Consider the following 23,131-nt stretch of genomic DNA (forward strand, 5'->3'; position numbering starts at 1 on the left):
GCTTAGACAAGTCACCACCTCTCCTGATTCCTTATCTCCAAACGGGTAGTATTTGAACTGTCACTTCCCAGGATCATTATGAGAAGAGTGATCTGAGCTAAGAGGATGCTGGGGGAGAGAAGGGGCCTGAGTGTGTCTAGTGAGCCCCAGAGAGAGACCAGGGACATAAAGCAGAAAGTGTCCAGCGGACCCACAAGGAGAAGCCTGAGCTGGGTCAGGAACCCCACCCTCCCAAGACCTGAGGTTACACCCTGAGAGATGGCCCGGCACAGAAGTGCAGGGAGGGAGGCAGAGACAAAAAAGAAAAAATAAGAGGGGAACAAAGGAGAGACAGCAGAGGGCAGGGCAGGCGAGCTGCTGCAGCGGGGCGTCCCGGACTCTCCCTTGGCACAAGCCATTTTCCTCTCCAGTGAGCATCTCAGAGGCCATCCCTCGGCTGCCCAGAAAAGAAGGAAGGTCCCTCCTGGGAGCACTGGCACGGCCTGCAGTCCTCAGGGGTGCTCCCCCACCCCCACCCCAGAGGCTGAGATGAGCCTGCACAGAATCAAAAGATGCACAATGGCGATTCAAGAGATGTGACAAGCAGCTACCAAGTGACCGCCCTAGGCCAGGCACCGGGGCCCTGCCTTCCAGCAGTTTCTCGCCTGCAGTTAGCCAAGATGTGCAGTGCCCCTGCTGGTGCTATACCACGCCTGGAGCACTAACTGGCTGCTGGGGCCCTCCTCTGTCCTCCCTTCCCTCCCTGTACTGTAGGTGGCTGAGTAAACGCGTCCCTCCCCCAGCCCCATTTACTACAGAAGGTGAGTGCTGGGCGTGCGGCTGAATCTGTGGAGGCGTGCTGCTCTTCCCCAACGGCACGAAGCTGCAGCTGCCTTGGCTGGCAGGAGAGTCCTTTTCCTCTCCTGACTCTCATTACTTCTCACAGATGCACCTTTGCACGGGCTGGGCCTACTGGCTGAAAACGGAATCACTTCCTTGCCCATCTACACCCGAGCAATGGAAACTGCTACAGGGCGTGAAGAAGTGCTGGCCGTGCTGTCTGTGCTCGGCCTGTCTTAGAATCCATCACTCACTAACAACTCACTGCCTGCTGCCTCCCCTGTGGGAGCTTGTGTCTGTCTGCAGACTGTGGGGGCCCCTGGAGGCTATCTGGTCTTCTGGATCATGCTAAGTTCCTACGTACCTGAGGGACAATCCTCGCCTGTCTGGGCCTGTGGTAACTTCCATTTCAGCATGTATCATTCTCCTTTTTCTCTGTCCTGTGTCCTCCATTTTCCTCCAATAAAGTAAGAGGATCACGAGCCGCAAAGTTCCCTGCTTTAGGGTAACGGTGTCCGAAGAGCTGGACTCAGCAATCATGGTCACTGACTCAGGCGTGGCGAGGCCCTTGGGTACCTGCTGCTCCAACAGGCCTGGAATGCCGCTACTCTGGGGGCACAGACTCGGCACCTTCTCCTCCCCAGAGTCTGCCCTTCCTCCTAACTTAGCCATTTCCGCTGGGGCCACATCACCATTGCCAACCATCTGGGCCCTAAACTTCACGATCACCCACTGCAGGGGAAGGAAAGATCCTGGGGACCCTGCAGAAGTCACTTAAACCCTCCTGAGATTCCAGGAAATGAGAGACTCACACATGTGATGACAAAAGCCTTGGTAACCCTTAAAGCCTATCTTTTTATTGCTGATTCTGTTCAATTCCACCTCCCACTCAGGATCAGCTGATGCCTCCTTGTCTTCCTTATTCTCCTCCACTCCTCCTGCTGCCCCATCTTAGCTACAGTCCCCATAACCTGCCACCGTTTTCTCTGCCTCTGAGGCATCCTGCACACACTGCCGGAGAAATCCTCTCAAGGCACAGGTCTGATCATATGCTTCCTGCTTTAAAGCTTTCTGGGGGCTCTCCTGAATTGAATGAAGAAAATATACATTCCTTAACAAGTCCTGGCCTTCTAAAACTTAGCTCAAACCTATCCCTCCAGCCTTCTTCAAACAACTGACAAGCATTTATTAAAATCCTATTATAAGGGGCAGCTAGGTGGCACAGGTGGCACAGGGCACAGAGCACCAGCCCTGAAGTCAGGAGGACCTGAATTCAAATTTAGTCCCAGACACTTAACACTTCCTGGCTGTGTGACCCTGGGCAAGTCACTTTTGCTCAGCAAAAAAAAAAAAGCCTATTATATCACCCAAGAGACTTAAATTCTCTAAGAGAGATATCAAATACTTTACATAAAATATATGCAAAATAAATGAAATAAAATGAAGATCAAGTTGAGGCCAAAGGCACTAACAAGCTTGGAAATAGGAAAAACTTTATGCAGAAGTTGGCATTTGAGACAAGTCTTGAAGGAAACCAGGGATTTTAAGAGGCAGAGGTGAAGAGAGAGCATTCCAACCTGGGCAAAGGCACAGAATTGGGAGATGAAATATCATGTAAAAGATCAGTATCCTTATTATTCAACTCTATTACATCCTCAACATCCCAGACCAAACCACATAGTGTTTCCTGATTTTGATTACTATTCCTTTGCTTTGATGCACACTACTTCTTGTGGATAAAATCTCTCCCAAACACATCTTCCTGTCAAGATTGACTTCTGTAAGCTCAGCCCACAGAATCAAGAGTTGCAAAGGACCTTAAAAGCTAAGTGCACCTCACATTTCCATGAGAATCACATCTTCAATTTCTCCAATAGATGGGTACTTCCCTAAAAGACCCTCGGTGAAGAGGAAACCCTACTTTATATCAAATTAGAATCTCTTCTTTGCCCTTTCTGCCTGTACTTCCTGTTTTACACTCTATGAAGTTAATAACCAACATTTCTCTATAATCCACCCTTTCCCTCTTTTGACAGACCCTATTTCTGAAAGTCAGGCAATTTCTGGAGGCATGATAGACTAAGGTGATCACTCCCAGCCCCCAATAGCTCCTTACTGATCAGATTGAGCTAGGCCCTCCCCAGTGACTCCTTTTGTGTCCTTGATTTTGCTAATCAAAGTTAGAGTGGTCTGATCTAAGTGGAGACCAAACTAGAAAGAACTTGATTGAGATGGATTATGCTGGAGGAACTGAGAACTGTATTAATCTGTCTCTTTATTAAAATATCTACCTATCAAGACTGTCTTTGCTTTTATCACAAGAGGTCCAAATTAGGCCAAATAAAAAGAAGATATATATACCTGAATTTGAAAAACCCTGTCAAGTCTCACTTTGGATCTTTGACACAAATGGAGACTAGCCTATCATCAAGCTGCATGCTTCTAATAAATTATATCTAGCTTAGAAAATTGCCTGTTTCCCTATCTGTTAAATTTCATTTTTGACAACAGCATATCCAATTCCTTCTCCATGAAACTTTTCTCCAGATACTAGACTTGATGATTACCATCCCATCTTCCAGGCTAACTACCACTTGTTTCTCCAACTGACCATGATTTGGTGTGGTCTCTATATCCTTCACCATCTTGATTGCCCACCTTTCACTGTTCACCCTCCAATTTATCCAGGCCCCTCCTGAAGGGGGGCACCAAGAACACACTGGTGAAGATGCTACCTCACTGGGAAGCCATACCACTATAATTCCATCATTCCAGACCCCAGGCCTTCCTTAAAGAAACCTGAGCTCTCCAGAGCCTCTCTGGCTGCCGCTCCACTCCAAGTTAGCCTGCAATCCACCCAGACCCCAACATCATTTTCACCCTGCTCAAGTACCCGCCCCCTCTCCTCCAATGAGGCTTCACGGATCTCCTTGGTGTGGGCTGGCATCTCCCCAAGCTGGAGACTCTCATCTCAAGGATTCAGTCCTCTAACTGCACTAAAAGTATTTGTCTATGTGTATTTCTTTCAGTGTTCTGCACACAACAAGGGCTTAAATAAATGTTCATTGATTGTACTGAAGGGATGACTTCCATATTATTTTTCCTGAGCCATGAATTGCTTGTTCAGTCTTCCAAATGCCCCCACACCCTAAGAGACCAAACTGATTCCTGCCCAAATTGAACTGCAACTCAAAAGGAGGAGTCCTCCTGGAATACAAGAGGCTAAATCCTAATCCAGCAAACCCTGTGACATGGCTGGGCTTACTTAAAATTAAGTGGGGCATTTTACCTTTAAAAGAGCAGTAGGGCTCTAAGTGACCCTGTCTCTCTGCTCCATGCTGAACAAGAGAATTTGGCACAAAGCAGTCTGAATCTGAACAGCTAACAGCAAGGTTCCATTATCCCATGGCAATGTGCCCGGTTCGTGCCAAAAGGGCTGAGCAGTGGAGATGCCACGATGGGCCCCTGGATGCAGTGACATAGAATGAAGTACCTCCTCCTTCAGCCAGACTCCTGAAATGGACAGAATGAGAACAGAGAGGGAATATGTTAGGTTTGCCCCACATACAGAAGGGAACACCACATGTGCATATCTCACAATAGTTTTATTATCATCAAGGCACAGGCCAGGAGGTTTGCTGGACAGTGCCCACCTCATCAGGGAGGAACAGAATACAAAAGGCCAAAAAATCCCACTTGCCCAGTCCTCAAAATTCTTTTAAGTACCTAAACAAGAAAATCCATTATTACCCTAACACAGTTTTGAGGTTCTGCACATATATATATTCTACAAATTTAAGAAATTACCACAGATTCACATATATCACAAATGCACTCACATTCACACGTGGCAAAAATATTATCCTGACGTTTAGTTGTCATGTAACCTTGAAATAAGGAGTCTGACTTGACATCCACAAATTAGAGGCACTTTTCAGGATGGAGAAATGTCTTGGACATCCAAGTGGTGGATATCCAATTCCTCCAGCTGTTTGAATTCAATTCAAGGAAAAAGCAAACTGCCTGAGGTTTTAAGGAAGCTCATCAGCAGGGAGACTTGGAGAAAATGAAATCTTCAGAGAACTTCTATCACCTCCCAGAAACTGCTTTTCATTTCAGGCTGGAAGCATCGTACAGAGGTATTCAGAAGCTGAAAAAGGAATGGTAGGGGCAGTCAAGATGTCCTTGGCCTTTGATCCAATTTCTGGAGTTAAAAATGTAAAGTGGAAATGAAAAACCAAACCAACCCCCCATTCTTGTAGGTCAATGCCCCACCTACAAAGGGCAGTAAATTCTGGGTTTCTGTTGACAACTAAATGCCTTGTAAATAAAAGGGAATGCTATCCCTGCCAATTCTCGGAACCAAAAAGTCATAGAAATCACAGCATTCATGAAGCATCCATGCCAGGGTCTGTTTCTATCTCCAAATGACCCAAGCTGAATGTACTCTTCCATCAGTAAATTGATGATGAAATCCAATAAATCTAGCCAGTGCAATTGCTGCCCTGGGGGGGGTGCACTTAAGAACCATTTTTATTAATGGTTCTTTGGGGGGGAAAAAGTCCATCCTCTAGATCTAAAGGAATGATGAGCCTTTCCCCACTCCCACCAATTACATTTCTCTATATCCTATCCAATTTATTCCATATTAAAGTCAGATCCCAGAATACCAAGAAATACAAGTTCAATTAAAAAGCTATTACCTTTATTTAACTGCAAAACTCCACTATCTTAACCTTTGGCTTCAGTTTAGTCTACCACCACACACCTCAAAAACATATATAATTGGTCCCAGGAGGTGAAGGTACTGCTTGAGGGGCTGGGAGGCAGCTTTGTATAATACACCTTTGGGTGAGCAGGACTACAGCAGTTTTCTCTCCATGAAGAAGGTCAGTACATGTTAACCTATTTTACATCCTTCAGCTCGAGCTGGGGGACCTACAAAGCTAATTAGAACTTCCATCTTCATCGGGAATCTTCATTTGCAGCACCAAAATGGGAACAGATCAGTATATTCTGGGATGGAAAACAGTTCCTAACCACGTGGGAGTAGGGGATGGGGACTGAAACATTAACCCAGCCCAAATGGCAAAAAGTCGCATTTAATTTACAATGTAGTCAAGGTTACAGGTAAAAAGCTACACAGAAAGTGTGGAAAAAAGTCTATTTCACAAATGTACAAACCTCTGTCCAAATCTCCCATCGATGTTCCCTCCCTTTGCCTCCTATGTGGCTTGGCCAAGACAAGCCTTAAAAGTTCTGAGCTACCAAGGACTCACATCACAGGGAGGGGAAAAGCTGCCGAATCTAGTCATAAAGTCATCCTCCTCAAGAGATGGTCACTTGCCAAATAAAATATTTTAATGTTCAATTTAAACTACCCTAAACTGGTCATAGCCTTTTTTTAAAATCATCTTCCTAACGCCTCTTGACAGGAGAAATAAAGCCTTGAGAAAACAGCACCCTGGAATCAAATGAGAAACATTAGCAAATGGAGTGCTGATGTTTTCTAAAAAACAAAACCACAGGTCAAATTACAATCATGTTTTAACCGCAACTACAGACCTGGATCTAATCATTCTTATCCCAACAGTAAGGACAGAAGGGAACAGGTCTAACTATAGGACTCCAACTTGCGGACCTGGGGAAAAGCTTTAAGTTTAAACCTAGATTAGGTTTTCATGAAGAACTCTAGAACCCTTTTATGACCAGTCTATAATTCATGAGAACCCTATTATCATAGGAAAAATTCATTAAAATCAACTCTATCTGGGAATTTCAAGTATAGCAAATACAAATCAGGTCACATGACCCACATTATCAGTAACACTAGCAGCTTTCCTGCTACATGGCCATCCAACTCATCTTGAGGGCCTGGTGTTCATTACAAACAATATATATATAACTTCAAATAAAAAAATGATCCTAGAAGGGAGGTCAAAGGGCCTGGAGAAAAGGTGGCTGGGCAGTTTAGCTCAAAAGATGCATGAAATAAATTTCTATACATAGAAAGCGTTCTGAAGACAGATCTTTAACGGGATATTTCAACCCCAACCCCAGCCCGTCATAAAATTACATGGTTAGGACACCAAGAGACATTCTGAAAGACGATACTGCACACATGGAAAGTTTTTTTTTCCTCAGTTCATTAGCCCCCCAAACCACCCTTCCACCCAATTCCCACCCCACCCCAGGACCAAAAATATCAAATCAATAAGGAGGGTGTGGGCTTCTTGCCAGGCCAAGCCTCCTTTGCATATTTCTTCTTCTTGGGCTCGTTTACAGCTTCGGGATTGTAGACCGCAGGGTTTGGTGCAGGGTTCATATTCACTGCTGATGGCACAACAGGGGTCAAGTCCACCTCAGGCGCGAGGTTTGGGTAGGGCATGGGCAGGCCACCAATGAGTGCAGTCCCATGGATGCCATGTGACTGTGAGCCTGCCTCACTGTGGGTAGGGGGCAGGCCCCCATACAATCCTCCGCTGAATGGAAAGTTCTGCATGCGCCTGCTCACTGACTCCTCCAAACTGAGGGAACCAGGGCCCTCGACGCGTTTCTTCTAGAGTTTGCAAATAAAGAGAGAAAAGGGTGAAGCAGAAAAAGAGACAGACCTTCACTTTAGATCAAGCTCTATGGTAACCCTGACAATTCCCCACCTTCCCTCTTCGACCTATACTGTGGTCTTAAGACTCACAAATGCAGAAGAATCCTAAAGGTCAACTTAGTTCAATCACCCAAATAAGAGAAAGGGAAAAGGCCAAAAAATAAAAGGAATCTAGAACCATCTCGGAGGCCTTTCCTGGAAAAGCCTCTGTTATATCTATATCCACAATGGGCAGCACCAGGCCTGCTAGTTAGAGGATATCTCCCAAGCTTCCCATAGTCCAGCCAGATACAAACCAAGGAATTATCAGGAAACTAGAAAATGAAGACTGACAGGAAGAACTTAATATTAAAATGAACTATGCAACTAAACCCCACATACATGAGGAAGGGGAGTTTAAAAACAAGACTGGAGCCACAGCTCATGGCACACATCATACTTCACGAATCCATACCTTAACTGGGACCACTGCAGTCTGTACCATGTTTCTGAATCTGCCAACAGAAGGATCAACGTCTTCTGCAAAGGGCAATGGAAACAAAGTGAGACCGATGTGTAAAAGAGAAGAATGCAGACAAACTTGGCACCAAGTTATTTCTGTGGCACTGGCCCTTTGTAACATTATAGTTTTGTTTAATTAATCTGTAATATTAGGTGCATATGTCTGTAAGAACAAGCCTACTCGAAGCCTAGCCCAGCATTTGCCACCCAAATCAATGTAAAGACTGGAGAATAGTGCTCAGCATTCTGACTTGAATTCTTTAACTTATGATCCAGAGGCCACACTTTGCCAAGAGACCTGAAATCTCTAAGGGCTCAATTAACTATGTTGTACAATAAGACTAGGAAAAGCAGCTCCATCTCTGAAGCTTGTGAACATGTTGTACTAAATCACAATCCTGGTCTTGGCGTCTCATAATTGGCAGAGGACAGATCAGCTAAAATGACTAAGAATATTAACAATATGAACAGAAGCGGCATGGGTAATGCCTTGCCTATACAAAAAGATGTATTCCTGAAGAAAAATGGTCCATAAAATGAATTTCTAAAACCAAAATCCTATTTTAAAATAACCCTGCATTGAACTCTTATGACATAAAGAACTTCCTTGGTCATGTGAAGAGAATGCTACATCTGGAATTAGGAGATCCGAGTTGGGATCCCAGCTCTGCTACTTGTTAGCTACCAATTTAGCCATAAAACAAACTTTTATTTATGCTGAGGAGGATAAAAACTGAATAGCCCCGTTTTCATAAAACCCAATACACGAAAATCAAGGCTTAGAACTCAGATAAAATGTATACAGTATTTATATACTATATTTCATCTGACCTTCTCAAAAGCACTTTGCAGCAGGCAGTGCAAATTTTATCATTCCCATTTCACAGGTAAGGAAACTGAAGCTCAAAGTTAACAAATAGCAGAGACAAGATTTGAATCCAGGTCTCTAAAATCCAATTCAAGCTTTCTCTCCTCCAAAGATGATGTTTGTTTGGTTCTCTGAAAGGATGATCTTCTCTTCAGGGAACCCACACTCACCTGGATTGATGATCTCATCGTCTTCACTGAAAGTTACCCTAGAGTTCTTCCGTTTCCGCTTTGGTCTCTGGATGTCCAAATTCCCTTCCTCAATGGTGAGAGTAGAAATCCGTTTGTTATGGGCTGTGTTGAACTCTGTCAAGTTCTAAGGATGGGTTCACAGAGGAGACAGGGAGTCAGTGTACCTACAGATAAAGGTTTCGGGGCAGGGCAACAAGATAAGAGTATCAGGACTAGGAGAGCCTTTGAAAATTCATCTTGTCCTTTTAGACACAGGGATCTATGTTGTTCAAAATCTCAAATTTCTTTGATCCTATATTCACATACCTAATGATCCTTATTTGTCAGGATTTGGGAACTTCTCTGTGACAAGTAGAACAGAGATCATCCAAATGAAGTGAAAAAGCAGGGGGCAAATATTATTGGACTTTATTATTTGTCTGAAGAAAGGTGATTAAATTCATATCGTGATGACAGATGAAGAAAAACATCTGAATGAAGTGAGAGACTGGGGGAGCTACAAAGAACTTCATTTTAAGCAAAAAACCAAAAAACCAAAAAACAACTTAACACACAAAGAACAAGGGGTTCCTTTCCTCTGTGCATTTCACTTTTGGCATTAAGATTTTGCTCCTTGTCTGTTCCCCATTTTATTTATACTCATGGAGCTATCTATCTCAATAATTGATTTTGTCTTCAGTACAGTTTATTTGCTTTATCTTTCTGCTGGACTTATTCCAATCTGCAATGCAGCCTTGGATGCTCCAGTTTCTGGAGACCAGTCCTTGGAGGCTGCTTAACAGTATAGGGGTTCCCTAGTATTTCACTAGGAATAGGAAAGGAGGATAATATTTGTGGGGAAAAGGCAAAAAGGCAAACAGGAGACAGAAACAGCTAAAAGTGAATCTGGCTGCACAATCATTAAGCCCAAACCCCTCCTTTTACAGAGGAGAAAAACAGGCCCAGTGTGTCCAAGTGACCTGCCCAAAAGCACAGGGCCAAAGCTGGACTAAGAATCGACTCCTGGCTCTCAAGGTTCTTTCCATGACTCCAACTTCTCATTGCAGCACTAAAATGATATGTTTCTCTCTCATTTACCATATTTATATACCCATGGATAGGCATACACGTATTTAAAACAATCATCCATACACACACCTATGACATACAGCATATATACATATGCACAGAATCACCATATCCAGAGAGCAAATAAGAGCAAAGAGTTTAATGTGAATTTTGTGAGTATATGCCAGGGAAATGAAAAACTGGTATTGTGAAGAAGCCTCTGGAAGTCGGGAAATCCAGTCTGTGTTTTGCTCCCATTCTGTTGTGCATCTACAGAGTTATGACTCTGAGCAATTACCTTCATCTGTGATGGTACACCGATGTGTACACACACACACACACACACATACACACACACACACACACACGCGCGATCCCACCTCTAATATCAGCCCATGTACAGATTCAGAGCTTTAAAAAAAAAAATGACATTTATTGGAGAAAAAAAAAAAACTTTTGAGTTCAAAAACACATAAATTAGTTTTCCAAAGCTATCCTATCAATTCATTTCAAGGGTCCCTGTGAGCATTATGGAAGATACGGATGCCTAGAAAAGCAGTACAAGTGAAGGGAGAGCCCAAAGAGCCATGCTGGTACCTATGAGGGAGGAAGGGCTCCAGGGTTAGGCTGGATTCTCCGCAGGGATTCCTGGAGCAATAGAGACTAAAAAACCACACCGGATGGGAAGTGCTACAGTAACTGTGGCATAAGGACCTCCCGCACAAATAAGATCATAGATTCAGCAAAGCATCAGAGGAATACAAGAGTTACACTAAAAATGTAAAACTCTGAATTGAGTTTTAGGAACAAGATGATTTTTCACTTTTCAGCTCTAATCAAATCAGTCCTGAATGACAAATTATGAGTTTGGGTTTTAAAAAGCAAAAGATCAAACGAACTTGTGCATCTATCAGGGTGACAATTATGTGACTGTCTAAGACAGAAAACTGATCTGCTCCCATTTTAAAAGGTAACCCAAGGGAGTGAGCAGTGAGATGCCATAACACAGAGACACAAAAAGATCTACATTCCAATCCCTCCTCAGATCCTCAGGAGTTCTATGACCATGGGCAAATTACTGAACCACTTGTAGCCTCAGTTTCCCCAACTGTAAAATGTGAAAAATAATACCTATAGTACCTACCTCACAGGGTTGCTGTGAGGTCCATACAAAAAAAGCATGTAAACGTTCTTTGCAAACTTTAAAGTGTTCTATAAAATGTCAGTTCATATTAAGGTGCATCAGCAGCAGACCCACGGGAAGCAGCTTCCAGGAAAGGCAGACTGTACCGCTCTAGAAATGGCTTCCTCCTGTGGGCAGCAAGGCCCAGAAAACCAGAGTAAGTCCTGTGTTAACATCCTGAGAGTTTTAAGCTTTGTGGTCTACACAAAGGAACAGCATAGGCTATGGCTTCTACTGTCTTAAAGCAGTCAGCTAGAGGAGAGGGACGAACACCTGTAACTCACAGCCTGCACTGTGGTCTATGAGCCCATGAAGGTGACAAAGCAAGGAAGATGAGATGTCATGAGACAGATGAGCTTAGCCCCCCTCACCAAATAATCTCCCCATTTCTGGGTGTGATGAAGTAAGCCTGCATCACAATGCCCACCCAGCAACAATGCTGATGTACATCATGGGGCTCAGGCTCTGTTTGCTGCTGATTCTTTTGTTCTCCCAAGCGGAGAACTACAAATTACAAGAACGGAGGATGTCTCTGCATCATTTACATTCCACACATTGGTCCAAAATATCAAAATAATACCACAGAATTACATCAAGCTCAGTCTCCTCTTCTGGGAGGCCCAGTAAGCCCTTGAGTTCATCATCCTCTCCACCCATTTTCTCATCTCCTTTCACCGCTGATGGCAACGTCTGAGGCTTCTCACGAAGAGTATACGCCCGTGTAGATGCACCAAATGAGACTGTGGAGTCGATGGGGATCTGTTGTGGTTTGTGAGGCTCCAATCGAATGTGACCCAAGAATGTGCCGTGTGCTGGGAAAGATAAGAAAGGTAGGAATGAGAATGGAGCCATTCTGCTGTGTTTCTGAGTTTAGATTCTCCAGTCCCAAACAGTAGTGACCTCCCAGATCACTAAGACCCTGCAGATAGTCCAGTTCCAGAGCACTTTCACATATATTCTCTCATTCGAGCCTCACAACACGGTGGATCCTCCACAAGGAATTCCTGGAGCAATAGAGACTAAAACACACAAGGTGGAAGTGTTATAGGGACTACTGCAATTGTGGCATAAGGAGTTCCCGCACAAGTAAGATCACAGCATTAGAAAAATACAAGAGTTACATTAAAAATGAAAAACTCTGAATTAAGTTATAAAACAAGATTTCTCATTTGTTAGCTTTAATAAAGTCTTCTTATGCTCACATTACAGATAACAAAACTGAGGTGAAAAAAGACTAACTAGCCCAACATCACAAAGTCAGGTATTGTCAGGGCTAGGACTTTCAAGACTCTAGACTCCTGTCCATTAGCTACAACATCAAGCAACCAGCTCAAGAGACAATTTGCCTGTGACCAATGATGATGTACATAGAATTTCTTTTAACTTAATGGTTGCAATCAGGTTTTTCTGGTGAGAAAATTCACACTTCTCTATGATGACACTCACATAACCTCCAGTCTGGACATTCCCTTCTTTTGCCTTTTAAAAACCCTAATTCCCTTTTCTGAACTTTGAACATTTTTAGCTCATTCCTTACTCAGATTCAAACTCAATTCTCCCAGCATTCTGAATGTTAACTCTGTTGCCAGACTGCCCTCATGTGGTCTAGGGTGAAGCAGAAATGTGTCTTAGCTCTTATATACTACCATAATGTGCAATGATGCAATGAGTGTCCAGTCTAGATTAGTTAACTGAGTTTCCCTAATCCAGAATAAAACCTGGCTAAAAGAATGACCATGCTGATCCCCTCTCAATTTTTTTCCACTTGGGCTACACCAAAATTGGAATCTATATATGACCTACATATGAATGAACAAAGGACTGTGGGGAATCTGACTCTCCTAAGGCAATGCCAGTGCCCTCATGTGCCACTCGCAGTTGACTAAGGGGTTGAGAAGCCATAAAGCAAGAGCTCATGTAATGAACACGTTTGAAATGAACAAACTAAAACCTCAGATTCACTGAAGTGACTCTCAATCTGTATATAAATTATTTGTGGCCAAGTTTTTAATCCAGTTTTAGTTCCCTACAGTCACTTAGCATACACTATTAGTTGTCATGTGCTTTAGGCACAAATGAAGACTGTCAATGACTCACTGGGGCAGCTAGGTGGACTCAGTGGATAAAGTGCCAAGGATGGAATCAGGAAGACGAGTTCAAATCTGGCGTCAGGCACTTATATCTGGAAAAGTCATTAACTTCTGTTTGCCTTCGTTTCTTCATCTAAAAAATGGAGATTACTTACTACTCTTGCAAAGGTTGTTGTAAAGATAAGATGAAATAACTGCAAGGCACTGAGCACATAGTAGTCACTATTTAAATGTTAGCTATTATTGGTCCAAAAAGACCATATTCCTAAAATGAGAGCTCTTCAAAAAGATAGTATCAAGGGGGAGAAGTATGTGTATGTGAGAAAGGTGTATATCACAGTATGCAAATATACAGGAAGGAAGGAGGTGTGGGGAGGTGGTGGTCTTTATTGAAAGCTAATACCATAATTGATTACTCAGGTTTAATACAAGCCAGATTCTAGGATAACAATATAAACCTTATTCAGATTAGTTACAAAGCAAATTTAATGTCAGCCAAAATAAAACAATCAGGAACATGAATTTTCTGTAATTAAAAAAAATTCAAATAATCATATATTACTTTCCAAATCGCCTTCCTCTTTCTGCTAGTACAGCTAAGACTGGCATTCTCTGTACAATATTGTGACCTGTCCACTATTATTTACAATATCATTACTATGCTACAACAGATCCTAGTGCTTTTGTCTTTTGACTGATCACCTCAAGACACCAGTGAAAAACTGAGAGTTCAAGCCCTTCCTGGCATTAAATCCTCTGAATTTTAGGTCCTTTTTAGAACACAACTTCCACAGGACTAACTGCTCTCTATAATCCTGGTTCATGTAATGATGTATTTTCATGGGAGCAGTCATTGACACTGGGTAGAATGGATTTATGGAAGGACTTTTCCCAAGTGAAAATCTATAACTAGTAAGTTATAGTAAATTCTCTACAAATTCTTAGGTGCCAGAAGGCAGTCTCTCCCAACCCTCCAACTTCTGGTCTTGGGAAGCTGCCTCTCTGCATTCCTACTACCTTCTCTAAAGGAGAGGGAGGGGAACCTTCTCCCTATGGCTTCTTTCCCTTTATCTCCAGTCTCATACATCAGTTATTTCAAGGGAAGAAAGTGGCAATAAAAGCTGAAAAAGAGCAGGCAAGTATTATATATACAGAATTAAATGAAAACCCTTAATTTCCCATTTAGTCAGCAATAAAGCATTATTTAAAGACTCATTAGTCCAAAGTAGTTTTACAGGAAGTAAAGTTACTTACTACTGTTGAGATCTATTAGGAAAACTCTCTTCAGATGCTTGTGGTAGACCAAGGCAGCATGGACTCGGGAGCAAGATTGGTGATCAATGGTAAAATCACATAGATCAGGGTTTCTCCCAAACAGGTAATACTTCTTTTCATCAATGATCAGTTTCTAAGGTTGAGTACCAAATAAACAACATTACTTAACATCTTGCACTATTGACTTTCCCCCAAAGTTTTCCAATCAATAAAAATGTTCAACTAGTTAATAGTCTTTTGCAGAGTGACAGCTCTTTGTCAAAAACAAAATATATTTCATAATACTTCTCCTAAACAGAAACCACATGTCAAATTCAGGGATACAATTCAATCCTCCCGCACCCCCCCCCCTTCCAAGAATCCCCTATTTGGAAGAGACCTCAGAGAACATCTAATCCAACCCACTATGTGAGCAGGAATCTTAGCTACAATAATATCCCAGATAAATGGCGATCCAGCTTTTGTTTGAAGACTTCCAGCAACTGGAATTTAATTTGTTTCTGAGGTAACCAATTCCATTTTTGAACAGTTAATTATTAAAAAGTTTTCCCCTATACTGAATGGAAATTTGCATCTAAATTCACTGCTCTTATTGCTATACTTTGGAATCAAACAAAACAAGTCATCCCTATTTCACGTAATGGCCCCTCAAATGTTTTAAAAGAGGAATCATTGCACCTCCCTATATAAGTCTCCTATTTTTGCAGGCTAATGAGCCTATCTTCAGTAATTCTAGCATCTCCAGGCTTTGCCCATTCTGGCTGCCTTTTTTCTGGATATACATCATTCTCTCAAGAATCCTCTCAAACAGCTAGTGTTTTCCCTTCTCCAAATCTCTTGGTCTTTCTTATGTACATACTAATCTAAATACAGGTGTCTCCCTTGTTAGAATGTTAAATCCTTAAGCACAGGGACAACTTCATTTTGTCTTTGTATCTGCAAGCCCTGATGCACAGCAGCTGCTCTTTGAATAAATGTTCACTGCTGAATTGTCCCTCTATGATGAAGCCAGGGGACAAGACTATCAGCTCACTCATCCTCTTTTTAAGTTAACTCCTTTTCTACCTCCCTCACTCCAACCCCATCACAAAACAATGCTATCTAACAAAGCAATGCTATCTAAAAATGCAACTTTTCATACTGCCTAATTTCAAGTTGAAACTGAAAAGAAAAAGCACAAGGCATGATTAAAGCAATGAAGACTGATTAAACATATTCATTCTGATTTCTCTATCCAAACCAGTGCTGTTCATCACAATAGTCACCTTGGAAAGCTATGTGCTTCTTCCACATCAGGCCACAGGCTCAGTCCTATGGGCTCAAGGCTTTGACTTTGACCAAAACCACTATCCTCCACTGTGAATGCATATCTTATTCACTGTATAATGTTCTGTACAACTTTTGTTCAAAAGACAAATATTTGCTAAACCTGAGGATGCACCAAATAGCACACCACAGGTTCTGAAGGCAGCTTCCAAAAGCAAATGCAGCTCCATGGAAATGGAAAGGAGACAGAGTGTCTCCTAAGGTACTATGGAGGACAAACCTCCTGTCTGCAGGATAGGGTTGTTCTAGCTTTCTTTTTTAAATCAAGTTCCTTTTAAACTCACCTTAACTTTTTTAAAATAAATCTTTTCCTAGATAAAGTTAGGTAACAAGGAAGAGTGGCCCAAGGATTGGCACTCTTGGGAATCAGGGAATCCTCAATTCTGGATCTACAGAAGGCTTTTGTTTCCCAGGGTGCCTCAGTTTTTCTATTACAAAAGAGATAAATGACTTTGAAGATACAATTGACCACAATGAGGCCATAACATTTTCATTAATTTATTTACATCAAAAGAGAGGTGTTTCCAATAAGCTCTATCAGTAGCAGACAGCCAGGTTCAGTGCAGGGGGGTAGGAGAAACAAGAGCTGCTAAAATAAAATGCACAAAAGGATCCCTGCAGCAGGATGAAAACTTAGAAAAATCACATATCAATGTTATCTATGTTTCACGGTATTTTAATTTCTTCCATTAAATATTCCCCAAATACATTTTAATTTGTTCCTACATGCTTGACACCTCTGTCCCAATCCATAGTCTATAGTATTTCTATTATTCAAACTCATTGACTGTAACCTAATTTACTTTGGTCTCAGCTTAAATTAGTTCCCATTAACCTAAATATGTGGCTCTACTTTCAAAACACACACACTGTTCATTAACTGTCACTCATGAAGTGGCTTCTACTTTGAACTTGCTTCAAAACAATGTAAATTTAAAAGAGCCTAAAAGATCACTCAGGGTCTGTTGTAGGCAAGTCAGTTACTCAGTTAACTGAGCAATATGTAGTGGGTGAGTAGGACACCTCCCTGTCTCCCCTCCTGCCTTACATGACCCTGCTTCTACAACAGCAATGCTCTCATTTTACAGCAGAGAAGTCTGAGTCTCACTCAAGGTCACAGAGGTCATGAAGGAACCAAACTAAGATGAGCCCAAAGCCCTCTGACTTGGAACCAGCATTCCTTTGTCCTGCTCTCTGCCTCTCTTCTGGGTGACCTTATCTATTTGCTTGGCTTCAGTTATGACCACTGTGCCAGTGATTCCCAGATTTCTATCTTCCATATCATCCTTTAGCTTGGTCTCTTGTGCTGGATTTCCAACTTCTGGTTGGATCTCATTATCTACATGAACCAATGGAACCTAATGTGGCCGTATCTAGGTATGAAGGCCTTCTCCCTTTAACCTACCTTTCCCCCCTTACCTTCTCCATTCAGGTAATGATACCACCATTCTCCCAGTATCTCAATGAGGTCGACTTTAACTTTTCTTTCTCCCTTACCCCATATATCCTAGCAGCTGTCAAATACTTCTACCTATACAACCTGAAGTAAATGAACAAGCCATTTATTAAATGCCTACTATATGCCAAGCACTGGCAAAGTACTCAGTGCTTTATAAATATTACCGCATTTGATCTTCACAACAACTTGTGAGGTGCTATTACTATTCCCATTTTACAGATGAGAAAACTGAGACAGTGAGGTTTTGCAACTTGCCCAGGATTACACAGCTTGTAAGAGTCTGAGGAGGGATTTGAACTCAGGTCTTCCTGACCCCAGGCCCAGTATTCTATCCATAGTGCACTTAATTGCCCTTGGTTTGATTCCTTGAGGCTGTTCTCTCTATCCTAACCCTCAACCCCCCTCCTTAGTTCCATTCTTACTCTCTTTTTATATATAGGCTATAAGGCAGTCTTTTAACCACCCATCCTACCTTTACCCTATCCCTTCATGCTGTTTCCCAAGTAATCTTCCTGATGATGTTATGGTCAGGTCACTTCTTACTCCCTTTCAGGAGAGCTCCCTAGTTTCGTCTTGTATTCTCAATTCTTTTTTTTTTTTTTTTGGGGGGCATGTATTCTCAATCCTATCACATTAGTTTCCTCTGTCTTCTGCGCTCTCCTACACTGTCTCTGTGCCTCATGCTTAAAGGTGTGCCTTTGGATCCCTCCTTTCCTCTAAGACCCAGCACAAATGTCCTACAAGAAGCTCTTTGAAGACACCTCTCTTCCTCATGCCACGGGTCAATGACTTCCCTTCTCAAATGTCTGAACCTCTTCCTTGCCTTTATCTCACTCTGCCTTGCATATTTGGATCCATGTGTCCAAAACACAGGCCAAATTTATCTTGGCATTCTCCACTCATGTTTTATAACTACTCATGGAGGATTTATGGTGGCAAATCGATTGCACTCTCTTTACAAGTCCTGAGAATGACATCGAATAAGGCAAGGTTACACACTGTCTAACAGGACCTGCTTGGCTACTCCCTCAATGTCCTTGCTTAATAATGATACATTCTCCAGACCATGAGACCATCTTCAAGCAGGCTAGAATTCTGCGTTTCACTCCGGCCATTATTCCCAGTCTGGCCCTCATCAGGACTGTACCTTTGAGTTATAACCCAGAGTGCTCACCTCAACATGCTGGGCTTAAAAGACTCATGGTTTACTTTAATATTGCACTTATAAAACCCAGCTATCACAAGACACATCCCAACCTTCTGGAACAGCTCAGGATACAGATAGCTTGGTTAGTATCAAGTGCTTGATAATTCTATAGAGATAAGACCGGTCCTGGTCTGTTGCTAATAAGAATGACAAAAAGACACTCTTAGGAGTCTGACTTGCCAAATATGACTTAGCCTGTCATCTAAAGGAGCATTTAAAGGAGAGATTTCATTCTAGGAACCAATAGCTAGTTTATAAATTTTGCCTATTTGTCTCCTTCCCACTTATATTGATAACAGAAATGTTAGTTGAATTCTAGTCAAATCAAAAATTTTAAAAAGCTTAAGAGATTAAAAAAAAAAAAACCCTCCAAGAGCTTACAGTCTAATGCAGGAAACAAAATACAAACTATGTAGAAAAACAGGTTATGATGGAAATAATCTCAGAGGGCTGACATCAAAATGAAGGAAGCCTAGGAAAGGCTTCTAATAGAAGCTGGGAGTTTAGCTAAGACTTGCAGCAGGGCAGCCAATGAAGTCGGAGCTGGAGAAGAGGAGGGATAGCCAGTGAAAACACTTGCTGTCAGGAGAGGAGTATAGTTTGTGAGAAACATTCAGTCAATAAACACTTAATAAGTTCCTACTAAGTGCCAAAGGCACTGTGCTAAGCAAAAGAGATAGATAAAATAGTCCTGCTCTCAAAGACTTCAGTCTAATGGGGAAGACAACATGCAAACAACTACATACGAACAACAGACAGTCTAAACTGAAGATAATCTCTGAGGCAGGCACAACAATTAAGAGGAGTTGGGGAAGGCTTCCTGTAGGAGGTGGCATTTAGCTGGGTTTGAAGCCAGGGAAGCCAGGAGGGGAGATGAGGAAGGACTGTGATCTGTACTGGTGCACAGCTGGAACCAAAGGAGCAGAGATCTTCTGAAGTATTCCTTGCAATAATCTCAACAGGAGGCTCTTACAAGTTCTACTTTAAAAAGTGGAACCTATGATAAAACAACTACAAGTAACTGACCTGAGATTACCCTGCATTTGGGTGCAAGAAAGAGCCAGTCCCTCATGTCAAGCTATACTTTAACCTAGCGTAGTTCAACAGGGACCAATTATAACAAAGTCCATTGGAAGTATCCTTCATACAAGGCCACTTGTCAAGCAAACAACAGGACAGTACAATACATAATGTTTAACAAGTAAAGAGAAATTATAGTAAGTGCTGAAACTGATATAAAGCACAGAGGTTCTTTGGTTCATGTCATTTAGCAACACTGATACTGTCTCTGGGTGATAATGATGTCTCAACCCAAGAACAATTTTTTAAATTCTGAAAGCTCTTTTTAAAAGTTCAATTGGATTCTGGTGAAGTACCCTCAGCCTCCAAAATTCTGTGTGTATGCACACGTATGCACATGCACGAGGGAGTGGGGGATGCCACAATTTATAAGGAACTTTGAACACTCAATTATTTGTTCCTTCAGACAAAGTCATCAATCCCATTCCTCTTTTAAAAGCATGGCTCCTTATTAGCTTTGTCCAATCCTCTAAGCAAAATTCAGAGACAATTCTTACAGACTCCTCTTTCTCATGCTCTGTATTCCATTATTCCATGTGATTTATTCAGCTAATTAATTCCCAGTACATCTCATGCTGTTTCCCAGTAAAAGACAGAAGCTTCTTATAGGCCCTTTGCCTACAGCCTTAAGAGTTCAAAGGTCCATGACCTATTTAAAAACTGGGAAACTGGAGACTCTAACATATAACATATACCTCATTATGTTGAAGAGATACATGTGGTTCAATGTGTTATATCGTTAAGAACTTTTAATGGAAAAAATTGGGAATTGAAAATAGCATTACTGGAAAACAAAGCAGAGAAGTGGGGGTGGGAAGTGACTCATGCTTTCCCAAGATGGAAAAACTGCATGATATGTATTTTCATACCTCAATTAACTTGTCTCCTTTGACTACATCCAGATGTAAACCAGGTGGGGGTTTACCTGCCCTAGAAAATAAAGAGAAAAAGACCTTCAGGATGAGTACAATGAATGCTATTTACAGTTTCTGTTCCCATTGAGTGTGTAGCTCTCCAACCAGCCTATAATTAGTTCATGTTCAAGTAGAAATGCCATCTCCTTCACTGTTATTACAGCTCCTTTCCACTTTTCGATGCTGTACTTCTCCAGTGATTCAACTGCTCCAAAACAGACTTCAGTTAAGCAATATTTAGAACAGCAGGAAAGAAACCTCTATTTTAAAACCATATGTCTACCTTGCAGGAAAGGCCTATAAAGACGGAATGCTTCCTCCACGGGGATGAGGAAATCTGGGCTTGATTCTAAGGTCTGACACTTATAATCTATCTGCAAAGGCAGAATAAGCCAAGAAGTATCTGGGGCTCAAGGTATGAAATTGCATGCAGGAAAGCTCAAAGTCAGTCCTGTCACAGCACAAATACAGACCAGTGGCTCGGACCCTGAAAAGAAGGCAAAGACTGTCCAGTCGGGAGTCATAGGTGACCCTGACCTAGGAAGCCCCTACCCCCTGTGGGAGACATGGGCATAAAAGAGCCATACGCTTCCTCTATCTCCATACAGCCATGATAAGTCATCTCAGTCTTGAACTGGCTGCCCAGGGAAGAACTTGGGAACAAGAATCAGGCAAGGGGCCACATGCCCCCAGATCCTCCTCCTCTTTCATTTCCAGTGAAAGCCTGGGGTCAAATAAGACCTTTCCCATGACGCTGGAGCTAGCCCTCTCCGAAAACAGAACAAACCTATCCATAGCCATCCCGTGATATCCCACAGACCAGAGCACTAACGACCGAGTCATCTCGGGAGCCAGACCGGGGAGGGGGCGCGTGCCCACCCAAACCAGCCCCAACCCTCGGGCTCCAGCGTCGGGGGCCCTCATTTGGGGTCTGGGGGTCTGCACCTCCGGCTGTCGGCTCTTCCTGCTGGTTAAGGGCAGGGCCCCGTTTGAGGACCTCCTCCGACGCTGACCTCGGACGGCCGCCGGATGGATGCTCTTACTCTCGGGCGCGCTTGCCGCCCGTCCGGGTTGCTGCTCAGCTCTAGGAGGGAGGGGGTGGCGGGGAGGGGGGGCAGGCCAGAGGGGAGGGGACGGTATTGAGGCTCACACCCCGGGGGTCCTTGGCGGTGAGATCAGGCCGGAGCCCTTTCCGGGCTTCCCGTTCAACTGGGCAACAGCTCTCGGGCAGGGCGGGGGGGGGGGCGCGGTGTCTGCGATTTCCCTCTCCCTCCGGGGTGTCCGCCCGCCCGCCCGCCCCGCTCTGCTGGTCTCGGTCTCCGAGGGCCTAAACGGGGAGGCGGGCGGGGCAGGGGGAGCCTTTCCCCCTCTTACTTCTTCCCCTCCCCCTCTTTCGGCGGCCTCAGGCCCGACCCCCGGGCCCCGGGCCGGCCCGGTTAGGGGAGAGGAGGCGAGAAGGAAGCAAGGATGGAGGATGGAGGCCGCCTCCTCTCCCCGCTGCCCCGCACGGCCTCCCGGCCCAGGCCGTGAAGCCTGACCGCCGCGCCCCGGAGACGCCCCTGCCCCCGGCCCGACCCGGACCCCGGCGCTCACCAAGTCGGGCAATCGAACAGCGGGAGACTGGAGCCTGAGTTCGCGGCTGCCGCCATCTTGCGTCTCCCCCTCCCATTTGGAGAACCCAAAGCATGCCGGGAAGTGGGAGGACTGAACTGGGGAGGGGAGACGAGGAGAAGGATCCCAGCAATCCGTGCGCGCCCCTCCACCCTCTCTGCCCGAAACAGATGCCCCCCCCATCTCCAAGACCCAATAGCCAGGTCTCCGACGGCGCATGCGCCGTTCTGTCACGCCTCTCGCGCGGGGCTGTGGGGCTGGCGCCCCGAGCCGGTAGAGAGCTTCAGTTCTGAGAAAGCTCCGTTTCTCCTTAAAACTAACTAGCCAGTCTCTGACGTCTCGGGTTCTCCGCCCCTCTGCCTCCCGGCTCCGACCTCCCGGGTTCCAAGCGCCCCCCAGCTCGGACCTCCTGGGCCGCCGCATCCTGGATTCCAAGGCCCATTTTTGACTGTTTTAACGTTCCAAGGGTGGTCCCGGTTGAGATCCCCCTTCTAACATCGCAGCTCTGCCGTCTTCCTGCTCTGAAGCCCCGCTCAGCTCCGACAATCCGTGTTCCACGAGCCCTCCCGACCCAGAGTCCTAGGGCCTCCCCCAGCTTTTGGGTCCCGACATTTCCCGTGCAGCTTTGGCGTTCTGCAACGGACAGAACACTAGGTCTTGAGTCCAGCTTGACCTCAGTAACTTACAAACTGCCTGCCTCAGTTTCCCCAACAGTAAAACCCCTACCCTTGCAGAGTGTGGCTGTGGAGATCAAAGGACGGCGCGTAGCAGATCCCTAATAAATCCTTGTTTCCCTTCCACCGTCGGCTTCCGAAGTGCTGTTCTCTAAGGTCTTTGGCAGCGCCGACGCTTTATGCTCCACAGCTGCTTCCACATCACGTCGTATTGTGAGGATCCTCCTCTCTGACATCCCGTGTTCCGAGTCCCCTTCCAGCTCTGAGGCGCTTTTAAAATCT

General features: G+C 44.0%; 1 protein-coding gene and 1 non-coding gene across 3 annotated transcripts; both read right to left on the reverse strand.

Annotated features, from left to right (window-relative positions):
• Positions 1-5,507: 5,507 nt before the first annotated feature.
• On the reverse strand, positions 5,508-22,358 carry PPP1R8 (protein phosphatase 1 regulatory subunit 8). Of its 2 annotated transcripts, XM_003764988.4 has the most exons (7): positions 22,158-22,274; positions 20,520-20,580; positions 14,558-14,711; positions 11,805-12,025; positions 8,963-9,107; positions 7,878-7,942; positions 5,508-7,378 (listed from the first exon to the last, which is right to left on the reverse strand). In XM_003764988.4, the coding sequence occupies exons 1-7, from the start codon at positions 22,211-22,213 to the stop codon at positions 7,025-7,027; spliced, it is 1,056 nt and encodes a 351-aa protein (XP_003765036.1). In that variant the 5' UTR covers positions 22,214-22,274; the 3' UTR covers positions 5,508-7,024. The 2 variants fall into 2 exon arrangements, with proteins under 2 accessions (XP_003765036.1, XP_031818332.1); XM_031962472.1 differs by lacking the exon at positions 20,520-20,580 and having other exon boundaries at positions 22,158-22,358.
• LOC111719892 lies at positions 18,503-18,669 on the reverse strand. The gene has a single exon (XR_002769829.1).
• Positions 22,359-23,131: the final 773 nt, after the last annotated feature.

The sequence above is a fragment of the Sarcophilus harrisii genome, chromosome 3, assembly GCF_902635505.1.
Source record: "Sarcophilus harrisii chromosome 3, mSarHar1.11, whole genome shotgun sequence".
NCBI classification, from domain to species: Eukaryota; Metazoa; Chordata; class Mammalia; order Dasyuromorphia; family Dasyuridae; genus Sarcophilus; species Sarcophilus harrisii.

Coding starts and splice junctions, on each gene's coding strand:
- PPP1R8 (XM_031962472.1), bottom strand. CDS start 22,358: ATGGGGGGGGCATCTGTTTCGGGCAGAGAGGGTGGAGGGGCGCGCACG. Junction 14,712..22,157: donor CTGTTCGATTGCCCGACTTG/GTGAGCGCCGGG, acceptor ACTCAACCTTAG/AAACTGATCATTGATGAAAA. Junction 12,026..14,557: donor CCTAATAGATCTCAACAGTA/GTAAGTAACTTT, acceptor TATCTTTCCCAG/CACACGGCACATTCTTGGGT.